At 45.3% G+C, this 25,076-nt stretch overlaps 1 protein-coding gene across 1 annotated transcript in view; it reads left to right on the forward strand.

Moving 5' to 3' along the window:
- l(2)37Cb (DEAH-box helicase 16 lethal (2) 37Cb) overlaps positions 1-25,076 on the forward strand; it is a 118,219-nt gene that overhangs the window by 58,856 nt on the left and 34,287 nt on the right. The window contains exons 12-15 of the mRNA XM_050166553.2: positions 2,974-3,089; positions 4,066-4,207; positions 14,608-14,676; positions 14,787-14,918. Coding sequence (XP_050022510.1) covers positions 2,974-3,089; positions 4,066-4,207; positions 14,608-14,676; positions 14,787-14,918 — 459 coding nt within the window. The remainder of the gene's footprint in view (positions 1-2,973; positions 3,090-4,065; positions 4,208-14,607; positions 14,677-14,786; positions 14,919-25,076) is intronic.

The following is a 25,076-nucleotide window of genomic DNA, read 5'->3' on the forward strand; positions in this document are numbered from 1 at the left end:
CTAGCACTCTCCTCGTTCACGATGGTGCAGAGTTCAAATTGTCGATGGCGATGCAGATTTCAGTGTGAATTAGCGTGACGTGTTACATATTGCTTTAAATACATTGTTGGATGGACCGGGGCAGCTACTTCAAATCATTCAAAATTTTGAATAAACAAGTTGTGAATTAGCAAACCTTTACTGTACTGTGTGTTTCTGCAAGGACTGTGTCAGATTATTAAAAATATGGGGTGTGAGATGAAATGGCGAATTTTACTTGCCAGGCTTGGTAGCAGCAGCAGACATTAAAATTTTCTCACTGATTGCCAATGCAATTAATAAATAAAATATGTTTGCTAGATAACCTTTTAATTAATTACTTTTTAGGGCATGTATAATTGCAGAGGCGAACTCGGCCAGCCTTCAAAGCATAATATTTTGCTAGAAACTCTCTGTCTTAACCACGTTTCGAGAAATTTGCGCTCGAAATCATCAGCCAAATGCGCTGCTGTTCCAGTTAATAATATATTTCCACACTGTGGAAAAGTTCACTATGGAAAACTGCAGGTGAAAGTGAGCCTAGGCGGCATGATGGGAATCACTGTCATACCCATTTGTAGTCTCCTATCGAGCCGTATAGTACTTCTACTGGTGATGCAAGCGATTTCTGGTGGGTAATGCAGTGGGCGGTCAAAGCAATATGGTCAGTGTTGCAGTGTGTCGCATTGGTGCTTTTTGTTAGGTAACACGCCTGTTAATGATTAGCTCACAGGTTTCTGCTCCATTTGACCATAAGTGTGTAGCTACTGCCAACAGTTGCACCAAGGCCACTTCTGCACCCATCGACTAAGCAGATTGGTTAGCATTGGAAATTGAATGGCCATGTACTTTACATCCCGCATTCCGCTATATACGTACATTCCAATAGTCCACATGGCGCATTGTCATATCATTGTTTTGAAGCATTGTGTCAAGCACAGTCAATCCAGGATATACTAAACTCGGTTATATCGAATTATTGCCTATATTGAACAGTTGTAATAACCCCTTGGAAGTCCCATGCAACAGTATAGCACTGTACTGTGCATGTATCGAACTCCCCTTGCCCGTCACATTTTATATATTGAACGCTGCACTGCGCTAGGCCCCTGCAAGTGCGCTTCTCCTAATTGGTTGCAGTCACTTCTTGCATTATTGGAAATATTCATGCCCACAAAAAGGCACTGTGTTGGCAGATGCTGTTAAACAAGGAATTGGATCTTAAGGATACTACATGCCTTGGAAGAAAAATGAAATCGTGCATGTTTGAAAATTTAGATGGCTCGCACAGCAAATGTCTTATTCGCACTCCATAACGGCAGATCAGCTTTAGCAAGCTTCATCACAACATAGCAGGGTAAGGCAGTGAAGCATATTGATAGCTAAAATAAAATCGCCAAGCAGTGGGTTCGTTATCGGAAAAATGATCGTCACGCTGCTTCAAGAACGCAAAAGGCGCCGCCCCGTAGTGCCATCCATTATGCATGTTCCACTAGATAGCGTGAATGGAACTCAATCTTTTCATTGAGTGGCTCTGGACATGGGATGATGAACTGGAGATGTCTGCACCACTGGGCTTGTCTTGTAGAGTTACTGTGAACAGCATTTTACGGTTCTGCATGTGGCCAAAATGAATCTGACTACAAGTCCCGCTTGCACAGACTTTTACATTACAGTTTAGATTTAACAAAGCCACGACACGCCACACTTGCACTATGCGGAAAGACCACCATGGCAGTGGTGACAAGACTCGCTGCGCGATTTGCAGGCCCGCACTGAACGCATTTCATTTGTGCTCGCAGGGAGACATCAGTGGAAATGCGACTCAGGGGCTCTACAGGTTGGGAGCTACTGACAAATTTAACAGCGTTTGCATGGTCGCATCTCATTATGACATATGACGATTGGCTGTTTAAATGGCAACAACGTATTGTAAAACACTTGCAGCCAGGCACGTTCATGCGCGATTTGCAGTATAAATGTGTCGATGCATTCAGGCTGGTTTGCTCCTGTGCTGCTTCCATTTCTACTTTGTCCTCTATAAAAACTTGCAACAAGGACATCAACGCACGAGGCACTCTGTGGCCAGGTGACACGGGCTTTTATAGTTAGCATTGCAATCAGTTTGTCAAAGACCATTCTGCAGCATGAGTGACTTAACTGCTACATTCATGTGCAAAGAAAAAAAAAAGTTAACTCTGTGCATTTGACATGGGCTTGAAGAAACTAACGAGAAAATTTTCGCTTTACACAATCTAGGGAGAATGTACGAGACGTGCGGGATTCTCATATATGCATATTAAAATATGCAGAGATGCATGTTTTATATTTTGAATTATCGATACCTATATTGAATGCTTTCATGATCCTCTTTGAGTTTGATATATCCGGGATTGACTGTGCTATGTTATTGCACTCCTAAATTGGCTGGCACGTCAAACCATAGATATGGGAACAGAGCTTCACATACTGTAAGCCTGCATTGCTCCAGTGGTTGTTTTGGTGATAATCAGCGAATCAACATGCTGGGCTTTACTCATGGGGGAAATGGCGTGCTCTGTAGCAGTGCAGGAGGAGGTGTGACAACTTGCCATGCTACTCTAGCCCTGAATGTAACTGTTGAGCCATTTTCTTTGAGATCAGGCATCATGCATATAAACCTGTCGCATGCATCTAATGGGCACCTGTTTTAGCTCTGGGGAATTCCACATATTCGCTACATGACCAAGCATATTCAGTATATAAAATGTTAAATGTGCATAATTCATAATGAAACTTTACGTTGTTTGGACATATCCGTGTTCACTATAACATGGTTCAACTGTAGTTGTTCCAGAATATCTTGCCCCAGACACTGTAAACCCAAAGTGCCCGCTGTTAGCCAACATGGCTCCTGAACATTATTGGCACATTCCATCCTCTGCCACCCTCCGAACCTATCTGCATGTCTTTCAGGTGGGCTACAGCATCCGATTCGAGGACTGCACATCAGAGCGGACAGTGCTGAAGTACATGACAGATGGCATGCTTCTCAGGGAATTTCTCTCTGAGCCAGATTTGGCTAGCTACAGGTATGACAACCTTCGTGCCCTTTTGCCCTGTTGGTTTTTGCGTTGATAGCATCATCGGGTGAGATGGAACATGTTTATAGCATTACTCCCCGTCCTACAATGTGTGCATTCATAGACTGTCTCCATGCATAATGTTTGTTCAATAGTGTTAGCGAATGATTTTTGGGAAACAGACGGGACCGCATGAATGTTTGAATAATTTGGTTGTCCGAAAAAGCTTTTTTTTTTTTTTTGTGACATAGTGCTCACAGATCAGTCTGAAAAATCAAGTGACACACCATGTGGCATCTGAAATTTCAGTTGCTGTTGTACATTGGTTTTATGGAATAGGTGTCGGTGGCCACAAGGAAGTCTAAATTATCAAGCGGGTTCAAAATATCAGTTGTCCGAAATCATTGCACTAAGACACAAAGCAAAACAGGTGCTCCATTAGCCATTGCTTCTGTTAGTGCTCACTTTTCTCGGTTTTACACAGTTTGCTGGAGCAAGAAAAATTAGAACTGAAGGACTCGATTTTCTTTTAGCAACAATCATATGAAGCCAAGGAAAGCTTAAGGGAAATTGACTGTTCTTTAATTGAAATGTAGAATAACTGCCAAAAGAAGGCAACTTTCTTTCAGTGGATCCGAATCCACTAGTTACCTCTAAATGATGCATGTGATTCTCTACTGCCAGCTCTTGACATAACAGCAACTTTCAGTTGTCACGATCGATTCGATTTAGCGAGAGCACTGCTTAACCTGCAACACAAGTACGGAGGCCAAAAATGATGTCACAAGCAGTTGCACCCTGCACGAGTCCACCCCCTTTAAAATGAACTGTTGGTTGAAAATTAGTGCATGCGCTACCACTATAGCATCCCTCATAGTCCAGGGTTGACTATCAGAAACTGAAATTAGTGAGAGGCAATTTTAGGCGATGGGATTTATGATGGACCAGTTTCTAATCAAGGTAGCGTGGGGTCACTTCACTGCAGTGTGGTCATAGTGGACGAGGCACACGAGCGCACACTTCACACAGATATCCTGTTTGGCCTGGTCAAGGACATTGCACGATTTAGGCCAGACCTCAAGCTGCTGATCTCCTCAGCAACCCTGGATGCTGAAAAGTTCTCTGAGGTGAGAACCCAACTCTGTTTGTTTATTTCTTTTTTTTTTTCATGGTAACTTGGATGTTAGCAGCAGGCTGCAAGGTGTAGCATGTTTTTTTTTTTATTTATTTTTTGTACTTCAGCAGGGGCAGTCATGATTTTCATAACTTTTATTTAGCCCTTTACTGGCAACTGTAGAATGGGAAAAAGCTTCTAGGCACTTAATGGCCTAATCATGCAGCCTGATGTTAAGGCTCCACTGTTGCAGTGACTTATGCACCCCTGCACTTCAAGTTTCCTTCAGATACCTCAAGCTTTGGTAGTACAGTCGAACCCGACTATATCGAACCCGTTTACATCGAATTATTCTATATATCGAACAATTTCTGGTCACGGTATAGTTACAATGAGTATATATAGCAAAAATTACGCTTACATTGAACAAATATTGCAGTGACTCCTGATATATCGAACGTCAAGCGGCGGAAAAGTGCCCCCAGAAGTTGGCTTTCCCTCGCGGTAGCGGAGAAACCCGGCGGCGCGGCTCCATCCAACCGCTCTCCCTACCGTGACCGCGCTGCCTCGGGCTGTTCGGGCGAGCCGTCGACACTCCCCCTGTCGCGCATAGTGGAGTTTATTAGGCTACATCCTCCCTCTTTCTCTATCATCTTTCACTTGCCACCCCCTCTCCCTTGACGACGCTTCGCCGTGCTCCCTCACGGGTTGCAGAATCAAGCGTCCTTCCTTTCTTTAGATCGCTATCTAGCGACACTCCCCAGCAAAAAATGATCCTGGCCCGCCTACAGCACTTGCTCAGACAGCCAATCAGAGGCTCTTGTGCTCTCCTCGTGCAAGATGGTGAAAGTGCGAGTTGTCTGGCTGCTTCTCTGGTTAATCGTGTTTGCGCCTTGTGGGCCTTCTCCCGCAGTGTTGCCGTGATGAAGCGGCAGAATTCGCCTTTCGTCGTGAAGCTCGAAATCATAAATTTCGTCGAACGCGATGAGAAGTTGGATGTCCCCGCAGCGTGCAAGATTCCGAGGAGCACTCTCGGCACGATTAGGGCTAAAGTGGCCAGACTCGCAACCCGGTGCCCATGGCGCCCAACGCGTACGCAGGGCCGTGTACGAGGGGTTCTTCATACGTGCCGGTTTCCGCGTGCTCGGTGAGGACTGTAAATTCTGATCAATGCGACGAAGCCGTTGCCGGTGTTGCCGAAGTTTGGAGCGAGCTGTCAAAATTTCCGGGACATTCGAATCAACGGTGGACGAGTTGGTGAGTGCAGATGATGCTGTCGCGACCACGGTAGAGGCCGGAAACGAAGACTACATCGCCGACATCGTACCGAGCACAAATGAAAGTAGGCACATTGAGGAAAGCAACTACGGTCCTTTGCCCACATCCTCCGAAGTGATTGGTGCACTCGCATTAGTCCGGCGCTTCTGCGCGAATGCGGAAGGTTGCGGCCTCAGCTGCTCCGACTCCTTTGACAACGTGGGGAAGTGCGTGCGTTGCAGGCAGCGAAATTGCCCAAGCAGAAGAAAATGCTAAAAAACTAAGCTAGTTTCGTTAATAAAGTGATTTTATAAATGGTATGTGCTTTGCCTCAGCTGCTCCGACTCCTTTGACAACGTGGGGAAGTGCGTGCGTCGCAGGCAGCGAAATTGCCCAAGCAGAAGAAAATGCTAGAAAACTAAGCTAGTTTTGCTAATAAAGTGATTTTATAAATGGTATGTGCTTTTATGACATCCAATTATTTAGCAGGCTTATATCGAATTATGCTCTATATCGAACTGACAGGCGTTTTTTTGCGAGTTCGATATAGCCGGGTTTGACTGTATCCACAACCTGAAAATTTTATGGGCAGACACATCTTTCTCTGACTGATACCCTGCTGACATACTGTATTTATTCGAACCTAAGTCAATATATATATATATATATTTTTTTTTAATGATAAAAGCAGTGGTGGAGCAGCTGCGCCAATTGCGCCAAACTGTGCCGAGAGCGGACCTTTGTGCCATCCTCTGCGAAAATGGCATTTTAACGGAAAATTGCGCTGAGTCTGTGCCAATGCAAGCATACGAGCGAAACGCTCCTTCCGTCAATGCTTCGCAGGTAACAGATCTGAAATAAAAGCGAACAGCACGCTATTATCATCTTAGTAGGAAGCAGAGGCCCATCAATGTCATCCGATTCCTCATTTCCTTATTTTTCTCTGACGGACGTACAATATAGAGTGCCGCTGTACCGTCTTGCTGGCGTTTTATTTCATTGTTCATCAAACCCATGTGATACCGTGGAATTTGCCAAAGGTGGATGTTACAGTCTAAGATTGAAGGTTAGCATTTCTATGTTTATGGGTAATAGCAGGGTTTTGTAAAAGAGCCCCGTGATCAGAATGGCCCTTGGTTCATAGTTTCGAATGGTATTAGTGAGCACATGTTGGCTTCTTCATGTATGAGTTAGTGAATAGATTATGATTTATAATAGTACCACCAGTTTTACTAGTCGCATGGATATGGGCCAATGTTAATTTTGGCACTGAGAGTGAACACATGGGGGCCATTGAGAATAAAAACAGAAAAACAAAACCGTGCGACTAGTTGTCGCTGGCCTAAGTGCATTCTACAGTCAAGTTTTATATGTATTCTTGAGCTTGTTTCCCATGTCCAGATATTGCGACTGATTTTCGCAACGTCATTTCGTACTTGCGACTTAGCTATCAGTGCACCCCAAAGTTTGTGACCCGTCGGGGTAGCCTATGCAATGGCTATGGCGCTGCACAGCCGAGCTCATGATCGCGAGTTTGCTTGCGACTGCAGCAGCCACATTTTGATGGAGCAAAGGTGCAAGAATGCGTTTAATGCAAAAATTGCAAAGGTGCAAAAATAAATTTTTCGCAACTTTCTTGTGTTAGGCCATGCTTTATTGAATCAAATGAGAGAAAGCAAGAACCTACGACACTGTTTATTGCGTTTGATGGCCTCAGATTTACGGGAACTGAGGTCAAATGTGGTAAACGACGAGAGCAGCCACTTCGATGGGTACTGCCACATTTGTTGTCGCAAAACTATTGTATCGAGTTTGAGTCGCTGTGCCATGTTAGCGATATAGTGTCGCCAGCGCAAACACAAAACCCTCTTTACGTCTTGCGCATGCGCAGTTTCACTGATGCTATTTCTTTGTTCGAAAACTCCCTAATGTGCATGGCATGACACATGCAGGCGTGCATACTCGATCGCTCTTGTGGTGAGCCTTTGCCAACAAGCCGTGACTGTGACATTGTGTTGCATCCTTGGTAAATAAACCCACGTTTGTTGACGATCTGTCTGTGGTGCCTTCTCCGGGCCTTATCAGAGAGTCAACAAACCCAGCCGCAGTGCCCTTTCTGCATCGCAGTATGAAGGAGCGGCGCATCCTTTCGTGACCGCACTCGCAAGGCAAGCCTTGTGCAAACCCATTTCCACAACATATCGACTAGTACTAGGTAAAATTTGCATGGTATATGGTAAGCATACGTGCGTTTGACCCTGCGCCAGAAGTGCTTGCTGCTGTGCCAAATCAGCTTTTTGCCTGCGCCAGGACATGCGCCGAAAGGTGAAATGGCTGTTCCACCACTGCCAGAGTTGGGAAACTCTAGGGTTGGCTTAGATTCGAGGATCTCGTTAGGAGCTTTTAAAATTATAAAATGGCACCCTGCTAGCGCCACTGTAAAAAAAGTATCATTTTAGCCATCACTGTCCACTGGGCAGCCAAACGAAGGACAGGCAAAAGAACACCATTGTAACTGCTTTGAGTGCATGCTGTGCAAGTGTGCAGATGCGTTCCTTGTTTTCTTCTTTTCGTCAACGTTTGCTTATTGCCAGACATCAGCATAATGGCACCAAGAAGCCAGTGACACTGCAGTGCATTTAGAAAGTCCTGCAGTATGAGTGCACTTGATAGCACTGAAGATTGTGAGCTGTATGAAGAAAACAGTAATAAAGAACCCAGTTACGACAATGATTCTAGTGATGACAATGGCAAGTGAGCTGGAACAATTCTGTGGCTGGCGCCAGATACTGGTAATAAATGATATTTTGCCTTCTGTGGCTCTTTACCTTGTGGCTTGCATCCGAGGAAAGTTTTTTTTTTTTTAACCATCCTAATTTTGGGGGTCGGCTTTACCGAGGTCTGCTTAGATTCGAATAGATACTGTATTAGCTACTCAACACTTCGAACATGTCGTGCTGCTGTCTGGTGACATACAGAATTCTGATCTTCCCGATTTCAATATTTTCCTTTAGAATATGGATGCAGAAATATTCCAGAATAGCCTACACTACTTGTTGGATGTGTATCGATGGCAAGGTTGACTCTGGAGCTGATGAGAAGGACCCTGACTGCGCATTTGTTACCTGTTACCATAACAAAAGCCTGAAAGCTCATAGTCTCAAGTGTCAAAAAGCAAGTGAGCGAGCAATTAGTGAAAAAGTGGGATGTTATTGACTTTCAAAGCAGGTTGAGGCCTGATTCCAAGCAAAGTATTAACTGTGAGGCACCTTGTGACAACCAGATGCAAGGGCAGGCAATATGGTCTGTTTTAAATAATTTCTTCTTTTGCCCTCAAACGCCACACACCTAGTATTCTTACACAATGCATGGAGGTAAAGCTGTGCTCAGAGTATGTCCATAAAACACAAGACTTGGCCTATCTGCTTATGTGAAGGGTATTGTACAGTATGGGTCGGAGTATTCACTGGGAACTGTCTTCAATGCCACTACACAGCCACCAAAGGCGATATGCAGCGTAAATTTTTGTTTTATTTCTGTTTAATTTATCTTCGCTTCCTACTTCTGGCACAGGTTCTCTCTTGTTTTTCCTCTTTGACTGTCGGTGTCATATGCTTGCAAGCCTGGCATCTATAGACAGCAGATCAGGGACTTGCGTGCAAGCAGCACACAGAACTTGACCTTTTATAAGCATTGTGACCCTCATCACGTCAAATTCCAGCTGCCTCTCTCAGCTAGCACTACTTCACATCTCCATTTCATTCTTCACATTCTTTCTTTCAGTATATTAATTTGTTTGCGAACTCTCCCTGCTGCTGCAGTTCCGAGCCACTTCATTCTCTCATATTCACCTGTTCCGCAATATTATAGACACAAGGTTCACGATAACTGAAAACAATTGCACTCTGTTTTTACTTCAAATCTGCCAATATGTGCACAGCCCGAAAAATGTTTACCAATCACACAGAGCTAATGGCAGATCTGGAATAAGAACAAAGTGGAATAGTTTTACGCTATTGCGACCAAGAATACAGCGCTGATAAAATTTATTATTTCATCATCTAACAAAGAGGGTAGTGCCGAGCATCTCCTATTGGTGGAACATAACAGCTTATGTGTTGAAAACACAAGTTGCGACTATGTTTTGTCCAGAAAAGGAACCTCTAGATTCCTTGTGCAAAATACAGTGGAACCCAGTTCGTACATTTTTCACCAGACCAGGAGAAAAAATGTAGCAGCAGTCGGGAAAACGTAGCAGTGAGGAAAGCTCCAAAAATGGCCAAAAACAGTTTAGTTTCGACTTGAAACCATTTGTTTCTACAAAGTTGCCTTTTGAGGCTTAAAAAACTAGAGAATGGAGGCTTTCTATTTCTTTAGGTCGCTGGACAGCGCCACGCGTTTCTCAATCGCCTGAAAGGCCACATTGCTGTCATCGTCGCTTTCAGGTGCAAAGTACCTGTGCAGGATGTCCAGAGCTGCGGCTTCTGCAGAGCTTGGATCTGCTAAATCCCTGGAATCTTGTGGCTTGGGCTCATTGTCATCATCGCAAGCATGGGCGTCGTCATTCACGATCGAGTTCGCAGCAGTCTCGGCGATGCTCTGGACTCCAATGTCACGATGAAAGTATCCACGGTGATTTAATTGTTGTATGAGACTTCGATGGCACCCAGCGTATACATCACCTCACTGTGCTCTTGATCACTAGTGACTGCTACTGACTCTTCAGGCTCTTCAGCTTGCACCATGGCCATTTCCACCTCTCTGTCAAAGCAAAAGCCACACCTCGCTAAGCAGTGCTGTGCGGTTGATGTGCTCACTGCAGTCCAAGCTGCAGCGGCATAGTGCATTGCATGAAGTAGAGAAATGGTTGCAGGCTGTTGTCTATGTTCATTAAGTTCCAGACAGCACTTCATGATACACTTCCAATAGGGGTGCTTTAAATTCTTTATGATGCCGGCATCCAATGACTGCAAATGGCTTTTCGTGTTTGGTGGGAAAAAAAAACACAAGCTTGATGTTCCAAAAAAATGGCAGGTCTCTCAGATGAACTGCTCAGTTGTCAATAAAAAGGAGAACACTCCTGCATTGCGAATCAATCTTATTGTCGAAGTACCAAAGAAATTTTTCAAGCAAAGAACAAGTCATCCACGCACGACTGTTGGTTTTGGTCTTGTAGTGGCATGACAGTAGGTGAGTTTTCTTCAGTTACCATGCGTTTCGTTACCTTGCGATCACCCATGGCTTTAGCTTGTCCGAGCCGTCCATATTCCAACGAAGAAGCATGGTAAACTGGTCTTCGCTTCATTTGCCTCCGTGGTACGCTTCACTTTCCAGGCTTAGCGACTTTGATGGCTGCACCCAAAAGAAGAGGCTGGTTTCGTTTGCATTATAGTATATGTTGCAAGGCTCATACCCTTCAGTTATATAGGAAAGTGTGGCCTTTCAGTCATCCACTATATCCAAGTTAACACTCACTGCTTCTCCGCCGACTGCTCTATGAGCAATACCATGCCTCTATTCGGAAACAGTCAATCCAGGCATTTGACGCTGCAAAGTCTACGATACCCAGCCTCTCGGTTATTTCTATGGCCTTCTCGTTTAAAAAGCTGCCATCAAAATTCGCACCAGCAATGCGACCTTGCTTGAACCACGTCAGAAATGCCTCATCGAGGTTCCTGTACTTGGCGTCACAAGCCTGCTTAGCTTTTCCGTCAAAAGTGCAGCGTTTCTTTCTATCTCGGCTCACTTCAAGACGATGCTGTTAATTGTTGAGGGTGGTAGTCCAAGGCCCTTGGCGATGTCAACTCTGCCACTTTTGCGACGCCATCAAGAAGGCGCAACAAGGATCACGGTTCCAAGTTCGGTGTTGCCGCTAGATAGCCATTCAGCACCTCCTCTAACTAGATGTCTGCGACGTGAGCCAAAAACCGCCTGCACAAAATTCATGCTATTTCCTCGTTCACTCAGCTTACCACCATACATTTTGCTCAGTAATGTGCCATTGCTGCATGTCACAATGCTCGTCTAGTCAGAGAAAAAGAGACCCGGGCGTGTCTTTCCACAATGCTTTCCGACAGCAGTATGCATGATCCCTGGCAATAGCAATTTGGAGTAAGAATTAAGTGCCGTCAAGTTACCCTGTAGTGCTCTGTAGTGTGCAGTCAGGACTTTCACACTGTGGACTTCAGGAAAGACTTGCGGAGCAGCTGCTGAAGCCAGTTGTTGTGCCCAGTGCTTTGACAGTTCCTAATCAACACAGGCATCCCTAGATCATGGCCTCCTGCACCAACCGTGAGCGCAGAAGCTACCAACCCGGCCTCTCGGCAGCTAGCTGCGCCAACAGAAGTCACGTGACTCCAGCAGTAAGGTTGCTAGTGCCACCCCGCGGTTCAGGCTTACGAACGGTACAGAGCAGCTCCAGTGGGAAAGGAAGCGATGTCGCAGGCATCTAGTTAGAGGAGGTGCTTGGCCATCCATGGAGGGCCATTGAGTGGTGGCGACTCCCACTCATGTGCGGCTCCGTACAGCCAGTTCTGTAGTCAAGCCAGACCAAAGCTCGTCAAAATGGCAGTCGGCACTTGTTGCTCGGGCGGGTTCGGGGTGCCAGATTGCGAGGTATCATACGGGAACATTTCCACAGTTACAGTATAACAGCGAGGTTCTTAATGCGAGGGATTTTATGCAAGCTATGCTGTGACTGGACAAAAAGTATGTAGCAGCTGGGAAAACGCAGCACCGGGGAACATAGCAGCGGGGCTCTACTGCATGTAGGTGTGCTCACGTGCCTAGGCCCTGTTTATTTTCCCAAATAAAAGTGAGCCTTCTAGTTCACTCAATAAAACAGATTTATGGCAGTGATGGTATCACCATGCAGTGAAAAATTTCTTCATCACCCTCACATGTAACGCGTGAAATGCCGTCAGTCTGTGCCATTATGATAGTTTGATGAGAATAGAAAGTTCACTGCAGCGTACAGCCTAAATTTATGGACAGGATATATAGGAGGCCTGATGAAGCATCAGTAAGTCGCAACTTTATTTCAGTTTTCCACAGAAACTGGAGTTTTGAGAGGAAAAGGCAGCCTAAACAACCACCTTGACAAAGTTGTTTAACCCAAAAAACATTTACAGTTGCAACAAAATATGAGGCAAAATATGGCACATGTCTTGTCCATAAATTTAGGCTCAGATGAAATCATTGTAGAGAATAGAACATGCAGTTCAGGCTTGCATGCCATGATAAGTCCCACATGCAAGTAGTGAATTATGTCATACAGTGTTTTTAGTTCGGATGCCTATTAAAAGAATGAACAGTAACAAATTTAATTTTACTGTAGGTCAGGTAAGGACCGTTGGCTACTATTCTACGTCAATTTTACCTGATTTACTCTTTTCAATGCGTAGGAAGACTGGATGAAGTTTTGTGCCCACATATGATGCAGTTGTCCAAAAGTGATGAAACTTGTCCACTTTTTAGCGTTGCTGCCCTGCACTTCATTGGATTTTAATGCTCTGCTGAAGCTTTGGTAACATTCTGAAAAATGACACCTTCTGTAATGACATCAGTAATTCCTTTTTCTCTTTAGTTGGTCCTCATAAGGGCTTGTAATTGCCGCAATTGCTGAGACTGCAGCTGTGCATTTACTGATTTTTTCTCACAAGGTGTCACTAATTGGAAAGAACTGTCGAATGCAAGCTTGTGAAATTCCACTCTATCAGTTAGCACAGTGTCGCAGTGGTCCACTTATACCACGCAACTTTGAAGTTCCACATGTAGAAGCTGTGTGTGAAAGGTTTGGTTGCATTGAATCTTGATCTGTTGTTGGGGAATTTTTCACACATGTGCTAGCTGGGTACAAGAACACTCTCTGGGGCCATTACTGGGAGTTCCTGCTTTGTGTGGAAAGTTGAATCTTGCGTCAGTACCTGCTGCCACATTGTCTCGTGCCTTCTTTTTTTTTTTTTTTTGCTTGTACAGGCACATTATCTGAAACATTTATTTGTAGTTCTATTTATTTATTTATTTATTTATTTATGTATTTATTTATTTATTTATTTATTTATTTATTTATCACATGTTGTAGTAACTGTTTTTAGAGGTAGTGGCCTAAAGTTCACTTAAAGGGGTTCTGAAGCACCCCTCAGGCTTGGTGAAATAACATAGCATACGCTGCTGTGAACACCTCAGCCAAGTTTTGCTGTCGTACGCAGTGCATGGAGCTCACAAGTGGAGTGCGAAGTCACCTTTTTCTCAAGTGCTCTCTTTTCAACAGAAGCCTGCTCCTCATTCTCTTCTGGACACTTTATTTCACAATAAAGCAGATTCCCATATGCAGCTGCTATTGGTAGCTGCAATTTGGTATGTAGCGTAGATACTGCAGCTGCTGTGGGGTGCTGCCACGAGTCCACTGGCGAAGTGCACTGCGGCTTGCTGAGGACAACCGCATTTTGCTTACGTTTAGCATGTCGTAGACACCAAAATCAAAGGCTGTGGCGTCTATGTTAACATCCAAAATGAAATTTGAACTGTGCACCACAGTGACATTTAGAAGGTGGAACGTTGTGGGCATGCCCCACTCTGCCTTAGCCTTCGCGGTGCAAGGCATTGAAGAAGTAACGGGAGCACAGTGGAGGCCGTGTTTGATTAGCAGTAACTCCGCTTCTGCTGAACACATTGAATTACTTTTTGTGGCAAAGTATTTCTGAAATAGCCTATTTTCTCTTCAAATGCCTTTCTCGATTTCGAAAAAGAGTGGTTCAGGGCCCCTTTAAAATATAGTTTATCACATATCACAGCAAATTTTATGACTTGTGATACTGGTTTGTCATACTTAAGCTTTCTTTCTGTATACCTCTGACAGCAATGACAGCAAAATTTTAGAGCAACTGCATCTACATTGGGAAATAATATCTATAATAGCACAGTAAACTAGGCAAGTTATAATGCTTCAATTTCATTCATTGTGTAGGAAACAGACGTGGAACATCAGTCTTTGTTTATAGAGCTGGTCTCATCTCTCTCTGTCAGTATGTTTATTGTCTGCTGCTTGGAATGACAGCTCTAACTAGTACACAGGTCACTTGTACTTCCAATGCAACAATTCCTGACCTTGCCTCCAACCACATTGCTAAAGCATCTTGCATTCTATGTGTGCAGTTCTTCGATGATGCACCTATATTCAAGATTCCAGGGAGGAGATTTCCGGTGGACATCTACTACACCAAGGTACTTGCTTTGCCACAGTTTCTTTACCGTGTTTGCGTTTCTTCACCAGCGATTTTGGCGAGAGCCAAGCGCAGCCATGCCCCTCCATGTTGCTTTACACCTCTTGACAGGCTCCCGAGGCAGACTACCTGGACGCATGCGTGGTGACAGTGCTGCAGATCCACATCACCCAGCCGCTGGGTGACATCTTGGTCTTCCTCACAGGGCAAGAGGAAATTGAAGCCTGCCAGGAGATGCTCATGGTGAGAGAGCGGTGTGGCCCACAGCTAAGGCTACTTTCACGAGGAGTAGTCAGGTGAAGGAGAGGTCTGGCTTCCCACTGTATGGTGACAGGGCCGGATTAACCTATGGGCTAAGGAGGCAAGAACCCCAGGCCTCCGACTGCCCGGGGGCTCGTGAAAATGTTGCCTTGACTGGCTCCTCATCAGGGTAACGTAAAAAATTTTTTTTATACAATGGAAGTTGTAAAGCATCATCCAGGGAGCATTCTACAGTGAAATTTCGATATAACAAACTTCACGGGACCGTGGCAAATTGTTCGTCATTCTGAAAAGTCGTTATAGTGAAAGTTCCAAAAGTAACCATTTCACCCATCAAGCCATCAGTTTATCAGTTGTCACAGTATAAGCTATCCACAAAAACATCACTGTTGGCTCTCGGCCCACACTGTTGCTATTTTCCATAGATTCCGCCGCCATGCACCACCGCAGCACCGTACATAGGGTGGCGCGTGCACGAGAAATGCTGACACTGAGAAAGAAGAAGCTTCATGTCACTTATAAAGCCTAATGTTTCCTTTCGTTGGGTTTGTTTTTCACATTCCTTGCCGGGGGCACCGCTGTCGTTCGAGGCAGACACCCAAACTATTCCAATTTGCAAGCACATGTAAACAACGATGTCCATAACCATCCGGCATCCCCGCGAGCATGGAGGTTACATTTCTCCGTGCGCTTAGCTGTTAGAACCGCAAAAAGAAATGCGAAAGAAAGAAGAGGTGTGTGCAGAAAGAAGGGCACGAGAAGGAAGAGAATGCACCTCCGTTGCTAGGCGACAGTTGTCTGGGCAGAGCATGCGCACGCAAAAACCTGATGCGTCGCCAAAGAAAAAAAAAAGTCCCCTTCCGGCATTTTTTTTCCTTCGGTGCCGTCTCCTGTTTTCCAAACCCATGCACCGCAGTGTCCACTTTCTGCGCTTTGTCATCTGCTAGCCTGCTGTTCTAGCTGCCGTAAAGGATATATGGAAATCTTAAGGATCTCCAGATTTCGGAATGTTAGTTCGTAGTACTGAAGCGTTGTTAAAATGACACGGAAATTGAATAATGGTAATTATTCTGAAAAGTTTAATATTTTGAAGTTCATAGTAGTGAAATATTTTTGCATTGAAACTATAAGCAGTCAGCATGAAATTTCTGAAAATTTTATTAATCTGAAAAGTTTGTTAATGTGGTGTTTGTAGTAACAAGGTTTCACTCTACCACGAGAATTCTTAACCCCATAAGGGTTCATTTAAAAGAAAGTAACAGTATCAAAATGACTCTTTCTTTTTTTTATGACGTGAAATACTTCAATAACATGTTTAAAAACACAAAGATAACTCTGGAAACATTGTGCCACAAGGAATTTGCAGGACGACCATCTCATCCGTACTTTGTTCGTCTTTGGACTCGCTGTCATCTAGAGTATCGTCACTGTCTTTCATGCTTGAAGAATGAAACACGAAGTGGACATCCTTGTCACTTTTGCTATCATCATCATCATCATCTGACGAATAGCAATCTACCGCCTTTAAAGTGCCCCTCACCAGGCCTTGCCATTTTAAACTGACAAGCACAGTGCATACAATGCGTGCTAACAATCATGCCTACAAAGTGTTACACCGTTACACGCTGTGAAAACTGCTGAAATTTCAAACCAAATGCTGACGGTTGTGCTGGCGCAGCCGCTGCATCCAGGAATGTTCTGCGGCACCAACCACCTCAACATGGAAGACTGGATCGCCACGTATGAGCGTATAAGTGCCCACAACAAATGGGATCCGACGATTATGTTGGCTAACTTGGTCTTCTACCTACAAGTTACGGCGAAGTTGTGGTATGACAATTATGAGGAAGAGCTTAACGACAGGGACATGCGCAGACAGAAGCTGAGGGGCTTGTGCAGCCGTCCCGCCGGGCAGGAAAGCACCACTGAGAAAGAACTTGCAACCGATGCCCAGACATCTACAGAATCATATGTCTCTTACATCCAGGACGTGCTGGCTCTGTGCCATAAGGCCGACAGCGATATGGCTGAGTGAGACAAGGTTGGGCATGCACTGAAATGGATCACTGACGATGCTTTCAACCTTCTCATCTGCAAGAATTGTGAAACAGTACAGGACATCATAAAAGAGTGCCAATGCTTTGATCAGGCCAAGTGCCGCTGCATTGCAACGCCGTTCGCTCATCTGGCGAAAACAGCTGCGACATCTTCTTGTGACGACAGGCTAGGAGTGCAGTGACCATCATTATCAGATGACATGACGCGGATAGTGCGGTGAGAACTTGAAGCCATGGCTCCTGCAGCCCTTTTTTCCCAGCCCAGTGAGCCAAACAACTTGCGTACAGCACCATTTGTGCAGGCAATAGTCCACAAAGAACTCGCTAATCTTGGAGTTCATTCTGTATGTGCCGTGGCCGCTTCACAGCTGTCTCATGCTCCAGGTCCATCGACTGGTCTGCGGTTTCCTGCACGCTTCTGAAATCCAGCTGAGTGGAAAACCGTAGATGATCGGCCAATCTATTTTGCCTACCGGTGTATCGGTCATGTTGCTCACCATTGTAACAACCATACTGTCTGCTCCCCTATGCGACTGCCATTCATCAGTTATTGCCCCGAACAGAGCAAGCGTCCATTTCAGCCTCCATTTGCACCGCAACAGCTAAACAATGTCACTGGTGCTCCTTGGAACAGTCCCTTGTCGTCATTCCGACATCAGCAGTCCCGTTCGCCACCAGCTCGTCGACCATCGTCCCTATTGCCACAGGCTTATCGCTTGCTGTCCCCGATGCAGCCCTGATACCTGTCTCCAGAAAACTAAGCAATGCAGCTCCCGGAGGTGATGCTGCATCGACCACTCGAATGCAAAACCCTGTGACCACTTTGCCGACAAAACAGAACTTGATGGACGTTTTAGTCTATGGCGTCAGTGTCCCAGCACTCATTGACACTAGCGCACATGTATCCGTGATGAGTGCCCAACTGCGCTGACACCTGAACAAAGTTCTCACACCTGCTGCATCACGCACCCTTCACATCGCCGATGGAGGAACACCTACCGTGCTTGGTATGTGCACCGCTCACATTGTTATTACAGGGCGCCTAATGACTGTTTTGTTTGCCGTTCCCTTATGTCATTATATTTGGCTTGGACTTTTTTTTGTCCCATTCAGCACTCTTCGATTGCGCGTCTAGTGTCATTCAGCTTGAACTGCCCCATGGCTGCTATAGTCCACTAGTCACACAACCATGGTTATGCTCTGCTGAATGCATCCCCCTGTCGCCTCAAGCCACTACGTCCGTCACTCTGCTGTTGTTCCCATCTGTTCCTGACAGCATCTATGTACTATGTCCCACCGCTGACACACTGCTTAAAAGAAATTTCGCCGTTCCGCCATACCATGCTCGCTGTTACAGGCAATCAGACTTCGCTCCTTCTCCTTAATTTTAACTGCTAGACTCAATTTCTTCCCCAAGGCATATCCTTGGGCGACATCTCGCCTGTGAACGACTGCGAGATATCGGCTCTTGACGCCGAAATTCCGTCGCCCTCTACAGGACCCTCCGATTCACTAACTCTCACTGACAAACTTAGCGAGATGATTGCACCTGATCTTCCTCCGGCACAAGCTGCTGACCTCCGCCTTCTGTTGGAAACTTACCACGAAATTTTTGACCTTGACGGCCACCCTTTAGCTCAGACATCGGTGGTCACCCATCGTATTTACACCGAAGACGCCAATCTGATACGCTGCCAGCCGTACCATGTTTCACATGCTGAACGACAATTGATACAGTCGAACCCGACTATATCGGGCCCGTTTACATCGAATTATTCGGTATGTCAAACAATTTCTGAACATAATATAGTTACAATGAGTATATATATATATATATATATATATATCGCAAGAATTACACTTACATTGAACAAAAATAGCAGTGATTCCCAATATATCGAACAACAAACAGCGCAAAAGTGCCCCCAGAAGTTGGCCTTCCCTCACGGCGACAGGGTAACTCGGTGGCGTGTCTCCCTCCAACCACTCTCCTACCGTGACCGCGCTGCGTCAGGCAAGCCGTCGACACCCCCCTGCAAAAAATGATCCTGGCCCGCCCGTAGCGCTTGCTCAGACAGCCAATCAGAGGCTCTTGTGCTCTCGCTGTGCAAGATGACGCAAGTGCGAGTTACCTCGCTGCTTTTCTGGTTCATTGTGTTTGTGCCTTGTGGTCCTTCTCCCGCAGTGTTGCTGTGATGAAGCGGTAGAATTTGCCTTTTGCCGTGAAGCTTGAAATCATAAATCGGGTTGAACGCGGTGATAAGTCGAATGTCCCCTCAGCGTGCAAGATTCCGAGGAGCACTCTCAGCATGATCTTAAAGAGTAAAGGGGAGATTAGGGCTAAAGCGGGCAAACTCGTGACCTGGTGCCCATGGTGCCCGACGCGTACACACGGCCGTGTACAAGTGGTTCATCCAAAATTGCTTCAGACGTGCCGGCTTCCGCATGCCTGGTGATGACTAAATTCTGATGAGTGCGACGAAGCCGTTGCCAGTGTTGCCAAAGTTTGGAGCGAGCTGTCAGAATTTCCGGAAGCCATTGACGACTCAACGGTCGACGAGTTTGTAAGTGCAGATGATGGTGTCACGGACCACAGGAGAGCCCGAAAACGAAGACTACATTGCCAACATTGTACTGAGCACAAGTGAAAGTTGGCACTATGAGGAAAGCAACGATGGTCCTTTGCCCACATCCTCCGAGGTGATTGGTGCACTCGCACTAGTTCGGTGCTTCTGCACGAGTGTGGAAGGTTGCGGCCTCAGCTGCTCCGACTCTTTATACAATGTGGAGAAGTGCGTGCGTCGCAGGCAGCGACATTGCCCAAGCAGAAGAAAATACAGGACTATTTCATGCGAAACTAAGCTAGTTTCATCAATAAAGTGATTTTATAAGTGGTATGTGCTTTTATGACGTCCAATTCTTTAGCAGGCTTATATCGAATTATGCCCTGTATCGAACTGATAGGCATTTTTTTGCAAGTTTCGATATAGCCGGGTTCGACTGTACAACGAGAAGTTGATACGATGTTGACTAAAGGCGTTAGAGCCATCTTGCAGTCTGTGGGTGTCCCCTGTTGTAGTTGTCAAGAAGAGGATGGCAGTTGGCGCTTTTGTGTGGATTACAGGCACGTCAACTAAATCACATGCAAGGATGTCTACCCCTTGCCACGTATTGATGACGCCTTGGACTGCTTGCACGGAGCCAAGTACTTTTCATTGATAGACCTTTGATCAGGCTATGGGCAAATCTCGATAGATGACATGGACCAAGAGAAAACTGCCGTTGTAACACCTGACGGCATCTACCAATTCAAGGTTATGCCGTTTGGCCTTTGTAATGCCCCAACAACCTTCGAAAGAATGATGGACTCCTTACTTTGGGGCTATAAATGATCTACGTGTCTATGTTATCTAAACGATGTCATAGTCTTCGCCAACTTTCACGAGTCATCTAACGCATCTATCGGCTATTCTTCCTGTTTTCTGATGCGCCAGCCTGCAGCTGAACTCATCCAAGTGCCACTTTAGATGTCGTAAAATTACCGTTCTTAGCCATCTTGTCAGTGCCGCTGGCGTTCAACCTAACCCTGACAAGATGCTCGCCGTCCAGAACTTTCCTGTTCCGCCTTCCGCCACAGACGTAAGAAGTTTTGTTGGGCTATGCTCGTATTTCCGTCGTTTAATCAAGAATTCAGCCGAAACAGCTCGCCCACTCACCGACTTACTTAAAGGGACACTAAAGTGACAAATGATTTTTTCTGCATCAGTAAATTACTGTTCTACAACACCAAAACACCACTCTTACAACGATAAGACGTTTGGTAAGCCAGAAAAAGCGCAAGAACGAAATAGGGGTGGCGACGCCTACTTAAGTTACTGCACCTGGGGGCTGTGACGTCTTGGATTTTGATGGCATCTTCTAGGGCCTACTAATTATATATAGCGGTACAGATTGACTACATTGTGTTCTAAAGGAACCAAATATTAAACATGGCAAGTTTCGGGAACCTTTATTCAGCCAAAGCGGCCCAAATGCGAAAACATACTTTAGAATCCCTGACGTCACGCTGACGTACCGGCGCTGGGGTTTCGGCGCGAAATTCAAATACTGATACTTGGACCTTCATTTTTTCATCTAATAAACTATTTTTTTGAAATTACTGCCTGCAAGGTTCTCAAACAATGCTTCATTAGTCTAAACTGATTTATTGTTTCGCTTTAGTGTCCCTTTAAGAAGGACGTTGCTTTCACATGGGGCCTTGCTCAAACCAAAGCCTTCTCCACCCTCGTATGCTTGCTCACGGCTCCCCCATTGCTGGCTCATTATGATTCATCTACCGCCATTCATCTAGCATTAACGAGAGAGTGGCAGGTCTTGTTGTGAAACTTAATAAGAGGTACAAAATGAAGGTTGTACAGGTCTACGCCCCTACATCCAGTCATGATGACCAGGAAGTCGAAAGCTTCTATGAAGACGTGGAATCGGCGTTGGGTAAAGTCAAAACAAAATACAGTATACTGATGGGCGACTTCAATGCCAAGGTAGGCAAGAAGCAGGCTGGAGACAAGGCAGTGGGGGAATATGGCATAGGCACTAGGAATAGCAGGGGAGGGTTATTAGTAGAGTTTGCGGAACAGAATAACATGCCGATAATGAATACCTTCTTCCACAAGCGAGTTAGCCGAAAGTGGACGTGGAGGAGCCCGAACGGCGAGACTAGAAATGAAATCGACTTCATACTCTGCGGGAACCCTGGCATCATACAAGATGTAGACGTGCTCAGCAAGGTGCGCTGCAGTGACCATAGGATGGTAAGAACTCGAATTAGCCTAGACCTGAGGAGGGAACGGAAGCAACTGGTACATAAGAAGTCGATCAATGAGTTAGCGGTAAGAGGGAAAATAGAGGAATTCCAGATCAAGCTACAGAACAGGTATTCGGCTTTAACTCAGGAAGAGGACCTTAGTGTTGAAGCAATGAACGGCAATCTTGTGGGCATCATTAAGGAGTGTCCAATAGAAGTTGGTGGTAACTCCGTTAGACAGGATACCAGTAAGCTATCGCAGGAGACGAAAGATCTGATCAAGAAACGCCAATGTATGAAAGCCTCTAACCCTACAGCTAGAATAGAAATGGCAGTTAATCAACAAGCGTAAGACAGCTGACATCAGGAAGTATAATATGGATAGAATTGAACATGCTCTCAGGAACGGAGGAAGCCTAAAAGCAGTGAAGAAGAAACTAGGAATTGGCAAGAATCAGATGTATGCGTTAAAAGACAAAGCCGGCAGTATCATTACTAATATGGATGAGATAGTTCAAGTGGCTGAGGAGTTCTATAGAGATTTATAGAGCACCAGTGGCACCCACGATGGTAATGGAAGAGAGAATAGTCTAGAGGAATTCGAAATCCCACAGGTAACACCGGAAGAAGTAAAGAAAGCCTTGGGAGCTATGCAAAGGGGGAAGGCAGCTGGAGAGGATCAGGTAACAGCAGATTTGTTGAAGGATGGTGGGCAGATTGTTCTAGAGAAACTGTGGCCACCCTGTATACGCAATGCCTCATGACTTCGAGCGTACCGGAATCTTGGAAAAACGCTAACATAATCCTAATCCATAAGAAAGGGGACGCCAAAGACTTGAAAAATTATAGACCGATCAGTTTACTGTCCGTTACCTACAAAGTATTTACTAAGGTAATTGCAAATAGAATCAGGGACACCTTAGACTTCCGTCAACCGAAGGACCAGGCAGGATTCCGTAAAGGCTACTCAACAGTAGACCATATTCACACTATCAATCAGGTGATAGAAAAGTGTGCGAAATATAACCAACCTTTATATATAGCTTTCATTGATTACGAGAAAGCGTTGGATTAAGTCGAAACCTCAGCAGTCATGGAGGCATTGCGTAATCAGGGTGTAGACGAGCCGTATGTAAAAATACTGAAAGATATCTATAGCGGCTCCACAGCCACCGTAGTCCTCCATAAAGAAAGCAACAAAATCCCAATAAAGAAAGGCGTCAGGCAGGGAGATACGATCTCTCCAATGCTATTCACAGCGTGTTTACAGGAGGTATTCAGAGACCTGGATTGGGAAGAATTGGGGATAAGAGTTAATGGAGAATACCTTAGTAACTTGCGATTCGCTGATGAGATTGCCTTGCTTAGTAACTCAGGGGACCAACTGCAATGCATGCTCACTGACCTGGAGAGGCAAAGCCGAAGGGTGGGTCTAAAAATTAATCTGCAGAAAACTAAAGTAATGTTTAACAGTCTCGGAAGGGAACAGCAGTTTACAGTAGGTAGTGAGGCACTGGAAGTGGTAAGGGAATACATCTACTTAGGACAGGTAGTGACTGCGGATCCGGATAATGAGACTGAAATAATCAGAAGAATAAGAATGGGCTGGGGTGCGTTTGGCAGGCATTCTCAGATCATGAACAGCAGGTTGCCATTATCCCTCAAGAGTAAAGTTTATAACAGCTGTGTCTTACCAGTACTCACGTACGGGGCAGAAACCTGGAGGCTTACGAAAAGGGTTCTACTTAAATTGAGGACGACGCAACGAGCTATGGAAAGAAGAATGACTAGTATAACGTTAAGCTATAAGAAAAGAGCAGATTGGGTGAGGGAACAAACGCGAGTTAATGATATCTTAGTTGAAATCAAGAAAAAGAAATGGGCATGGGCAGGACATGTAATGAGGAGGGAAGATAACCGATGGTCATTAAGAGTTACGGAATGGATTCCAAGGGAAGGAAAGCGTAGCAGAGGGCGGCAGAAAGTTAGGTGGGCGGATGAGATTAAGAAGTTTCCAGGGACAACATGGCCACAATTAGTACATGACCAGAGTAGAGATGCAAAATTTCCGGAAATGTTGAGCAATCGGAAAAAAACCTGTTTTTTTCACGTTTTTTACCGAAATTTTGGAAAAAATGGTAAAGAACAAATTTTCTTTAGCATACGGCAGGAGTTTATTGGCAAATGTCAAAAGCCATAACTCTCCTTGTGTAAATAACAGGAGTGAAATGCTTTCTGCCTTTTCACAAAGGAATGCAGGGTTTAACAGATCGAAGGCAGACCAGAAGTATCACCGCGAACGCGTTCAGTTCTCTGTGAATCGGTGCAGCTTCCTAGAATTGTTACGGCACTTCAAACAAGGAACAAAGAACACTGAAATGTCTCTTCTGTGGATATTTCGTCGTGGCTTCGACTATGGAAACATTGGTCGAGATGGTAAAACGATGAAGTTCTACCTCTTATTCAGAGCCAATATCACTGACTTCATCTGTAGCATTCTTCATTATGTTGAGATGTGCGTGTACAAAAACAAGCTTTTTCACCGTTTCATTACGCAGCCTGTTCCTACGCAGAGTATGAATGTTGGCCAAGTCGGACCAGTTCCGCTCACAAGCAGCTGATGATGGTGGAATCTATAAAATGTTTCGAGCTAGAGGCATCACTGTTTTACTCGTGCAGATTCCCTCCCACCATGTTGAAGGAGGCATGTGGTTAGCCGAAGCCCATATTCCGGACCTTGACCATATGCTTTAATTCGTCCTGTATGCTGCCACATCGGAGTACACTTTTCCAACTTCGAGGTTCATGTGCGTACTGTGCTCCGAGATCCAGTGACAGCGGATCCCCGTATCCCGCCAACGGTCTCCCCGACCTTGAAGGGCATCCACACGGCGGAAATTGGCCGTACCATTGCAGAATTTGCTTCCACACGGCTTTATATGTGGTCTTCCGCCACAGGTTGCACATGTGTACGGCGGAAAGTCAAGGTTGAACAATAACGGGAACCAAACCATGAGAAACCGCCCCCGAATGACGGAGCTACACTAACGCTGGAGCTGACATTATGTGACGTCGATGGCGAGTGGCCACCCGCCGTTTGGTGTTTCGGTATCATGTGCGACGTTTCGGTTTCGCGTTCAGTGTTTCCGTTTCACATTCAACGCTGGGTGTCGCCTAAGCTTTATTTCTGTACGTTTTTCCCCGCGGAAATTTTGCCCAATTTTTCCAACTGCGCCAGAAAAAACGGGAAAAAACCTGTTTTTTTCCGGAATTTTCCCG

The sequence above is a fragment of the Dermacentor andersoni genome, chromosome 1, assembly GCF_023375885.2.
Source record: "Dermacentor andersoni chromosome 1, qqDerAnde1_hic_scaffold, whole genome shotgun sequence".
Lineage (NCBI taxonomy): Eukaryota > Metazoa > Arthropoda > Arachnida > Ixodida > Ixodidae > Dermacentor > Dermacentor andersoni.